General features: G+C 30.9%; 1 protein-coding gene across 1 annotated transcript; it reads left to right on the top strand.

The window, feature by feature from the left end:
- Nucleotides 1–1,292: 1,292 nt before the first annotated feature.
- On the top strand, nt 1,293–2,115 carry LOC100164776 (KRAB-A domain-containing protein 2-like). Its single transcript, XM_029485429.1, has one exon. The coding sequence runs from the start codon at nt 1,294–1,296 to the stop codon at nt 2,113–2,115; it is 822 nt and encodes a 273-aa protein (XP_029341289.1). The 5' UTR covers nt 1,293.
- Nucleotides 2,116–2,577: the final 462 nt, after the last annotated feature.

Consider the following 2,577-nt stretch of genomic DNA (forward strand, 5'->3'; position numbering starts at 1 on the left):
ACTAAAATATTTATTAAAATAATAATTATTATTTAATTGTTCTGTAATTTATTGTATTGTGGTTATTATTGCATCGTTGACGACAACGAGAATACGTAATGTCGTAATTGATTTTTTTTACTATTACTGAATACAGAAAAAGTGTCAATTTTTATTATTTTACTTGCCATATTTAACGAAGTGGTCATCCCCATAATAATAAACATATTTAAAAAAAAAAAAAACAGTGACTAATTTTATTAAAATGTATCGAGTATTTAGTATCTTGCCCAACCCTGGTCTACGACAAATATATACATACGGCAGGTTACTAATATTACTAAATCATAATACGGTTAAGTATTTTTTCCTCGATTACATGACAATTGGTATATATGGGTCGTTCATTATACAGGTAATGCACATGATTTGATTCTTTGTTGATATTATAGTAACGCCATAGGTTTTTGTGTTTTTTTTTGTCTGAAATGGTTGTTATTATATAAAATAAGTAATTATAAACCTATCAGGTTTACATAACTTATGAATTGTTTTTGGGTTTTTCTTTTTTTTGTTAACCACTGGATTTCTAGTGTATATGTTAAGGTGTATGACCGCAGTAGGCGAATGTTGACAGTCACCGGTGTAGGTTGACATAAACCAAAAACCGTAGTGAATGTTGACGAAATTGTCTTAATGCGTTCATACACCGGTGATTGTTGACATTTACAGTCAGTGTTTGGTAAATGTTGACCACACTTGAAGCACACTGTATGTAAAAGGTATTTTTGTATTATTTTGTAAAATTATTAAGATGTTATCGCCCAGCCAAAATATGCATTGGAGACGTTTGGACGTTAGTAATGTTATCGCATGAGACAATCCGATTGTCAATCGTTTGCTAGATAATATAATATAAATATACCCTCGTCAGTATCGACGCGTATTCTAAACCGAGCGCAACAGTTTAGTGTAATACAACGGGCCTTAGTGTAATATTTTATTAATATTATATTCGAATTAAAACTTATAATGGATAAAAGTATAAAAGATATTTTTTATGAAAAGTTTAGTGCACTTTTATTAAAAAAAAGGGAAGATAATTGTTTTTATTTAAGCACTGAAAAATATAATAAATATATAAGTGAAGTTATAAATGCTAAAGCAAAAAAAAATAAACAACGAAGTGATTACAGACGATTAAATCGATTTGACGTTATGGATATTATGGATAATCATAAACTAATCGTCCCGTTAAAAGCAGGTGAAACTAAAATTATTTACTATGTAAAGAACGAAGAACTATACGACATTATGTACGAAGCTCATATAAAAATTGGTCATGGAGGGCGAACCAGAATGATGAACGAATTGCAGAACAAATTCAAAAATATAACATATGAAGTTGTTATGTTATTTTTAAGTTTATGTGTTCAATGCCAAACCAAACAAAAAGTTCCGAAAAAAGGTATTGTAGTCAAACCTATTATAAGTCGTGAACTTAATTCCCGGTGTCAAGTAGACTTGGTAGATATGCAAACTTTCAAAGATGGTGAATTTAAATTTATATTAAATTATCAGGATCACCTAACCAAATGTATTCAATTAAGACCTCTAAAATCTAAAACTGCAGAAGAAGTTGCACATCACCTATTAAATATATTTCTTATTTTCGGTGCGCCAAATATTTTACATTCCGACAATGGACGAGAGTTTGTAAATAAAATTATATCAGAGCTGTGTTCAATGTGGGATGGTGTGAAAATTGTGCATGGTAAACCACGCCACAGCCAAACACAAGGATCTATCGAAAGGGCAAACCAAGATTTCCAAAATATACTGAGAGCTATGATGGAAGATAATGACACTAAAAAATGGTCAGAAGCATTACCATTTGTCCAATTTGTGAAAAATACGACGTATCATCAAGGTATTAAGCAAACGCCATACGAAGCTATGTTTGGCACTAAAGCACAAAGAGGTCTTTTAACATCTTCTCTTCCACGAGAACAAATAGAAAAACTAGCAACAGAAGAGGAGTTAGAACAAATACTTCAGTCTATAAGTGCGTGTTCCAGATATCGATCGAGGACGTATGGATTACCAAAATATCTTGGCTGTTGTAATGGACGTTGATAATGACTTCTACAAATTAGGAACAAAATATGGGATTATCAGTCAGCTGTACACTCGAAATCAATTTGCAGTTTGCAAAGAAAAATTGATATCGTTAAACGACGTTTTATCCGATAAGACAATGTCTTTGAGACAGGTATCGACAGCTGCTTCCAAAAGTGGTGGCCAAGGTTATGTAAGATGCAATTGTAAAAAAAAATGTAATACAAAAAAATGTAATTGTAAGAATGGGGGAATACTTTGTAACAGTAAATGCCACGATAGTTTACCGTGTTGTAATAAATAAAACTTATTTTATACTTAAATTTATTAGCTATCTATATTTGATTATATATTATGTTGTCGTTATCACACATGTCAACATTCACTAAATAACTATTGTGCATGTCAACAAATACTGGTAAATGTCCGCATTGTGAGATATTTGAAATAATTGATAACATTCACCAAAATGATTAGTGA

The sequence above is a fragment of the Acyrthosiphon pisum genome, chromosome X (assembly GCF_005508785.2).
Source record: "Acyrthosiphon pisum isolate AL4f chromosome X, pea_aphid_22Mar2018_4r6ur, whole genome shotgun sequence".
NCBI lineage: Eukaryota > Metazoa > Arthropoda > Insecta > Hemiptera > Aphididae > Acyrthosiphon > Acyrthosiphon pisum.